General features: G+C 61.3%; 1 protein-coding gene across 1 annotated transcript in view; it reads right to left on the reverse strand.

Annotated features, from left to right (window-relative positions):
- Positions 1-612, reverse strand: part of LOC114070857 (Alstrom syndrome protein 1-like) — a 23,183-nt gene that overhangs the window by 7,797 nt on the left and 14,774 nt on the right. The window contains exon 5 of the mRNA XM_027908463.1: positions 492-609. Coding sequence (XP_027764264.1) covers positions 492-609 — 118 coding nt within the window. The remainder of the gene's footprint in view (positions 1-491; positions 610-612) is intronic.

Genomic DNA, 612 nt, shown 5'->3' on the forward strand with positions numbered 1-612 from the left:
CACCCCAACAATCCCACCCTGTGCCCCAGAGGATCATCCCAACCCTCCTGCAGCTCTGGCAGCCTTGGGGCTGTGCCCACTGCCCTGGGGAGCCTGGGCAGTGCCAACCACCCTCTGGGGGAAGAACCTTCTGCTGAGATCCACCCTGAGCCTGCCCTGGCACAGCTCCAGCCATTCCCTGGGTGCTGTACCTGCTCCCCCCAGAGACAAGAGGGCAGTGCTGGCCTCTCCCTCCCCTCCTGAGGGAGCTGCAGACACGAGGGGAAATAAAAACAAGGAACAAAAAGATCCAGCACAACCCTTGAAACAACCCACAGCCCATTCCCTGGAAGTGCCCAAGGCCAGGTTGGAGCACCCTGGGCTAGTGGAAGGTGTCCCTGCCCAAGGCAGGGGTGGAACTGGATAATCTTTACGGTCCCCTCCAACCCAAACCATCCCAGAATTCTAAATCCCCGGAGATCTCAGCAGCCCCAGAGTGGAAGGTCCCTCACCTGCAGCGTGAGCTTCACAAAGGGCAGCACAGGCCCCTTCCCAGCCCCTCTGTCCGGAGCTGCTGCTGGAACCACGAGGTGCTGCTGCCCTTCCCAGTTCTTCTCCCGGAGCGGTTCCCTC

The sequence above is a fragment of the Empidonax traillii genome, unplaced genomic scaffold, assembly GCF_003031625.1.
Source record: "Empidonax traillii isolate 1590-97213 ecotype Southwest subspecies unplaced genomic scaffold, ASM303162v1 scaffold1717:size179649, whole genome shotgun sequence".
In the NCBI taxonomy this organism is placed as follows: domain Eukaryota; kingdom Metazoa; phylum Chordata; class Aves; order Passeriformes; family Tyrannidae; genus Empidonax; species Empidonax traillii.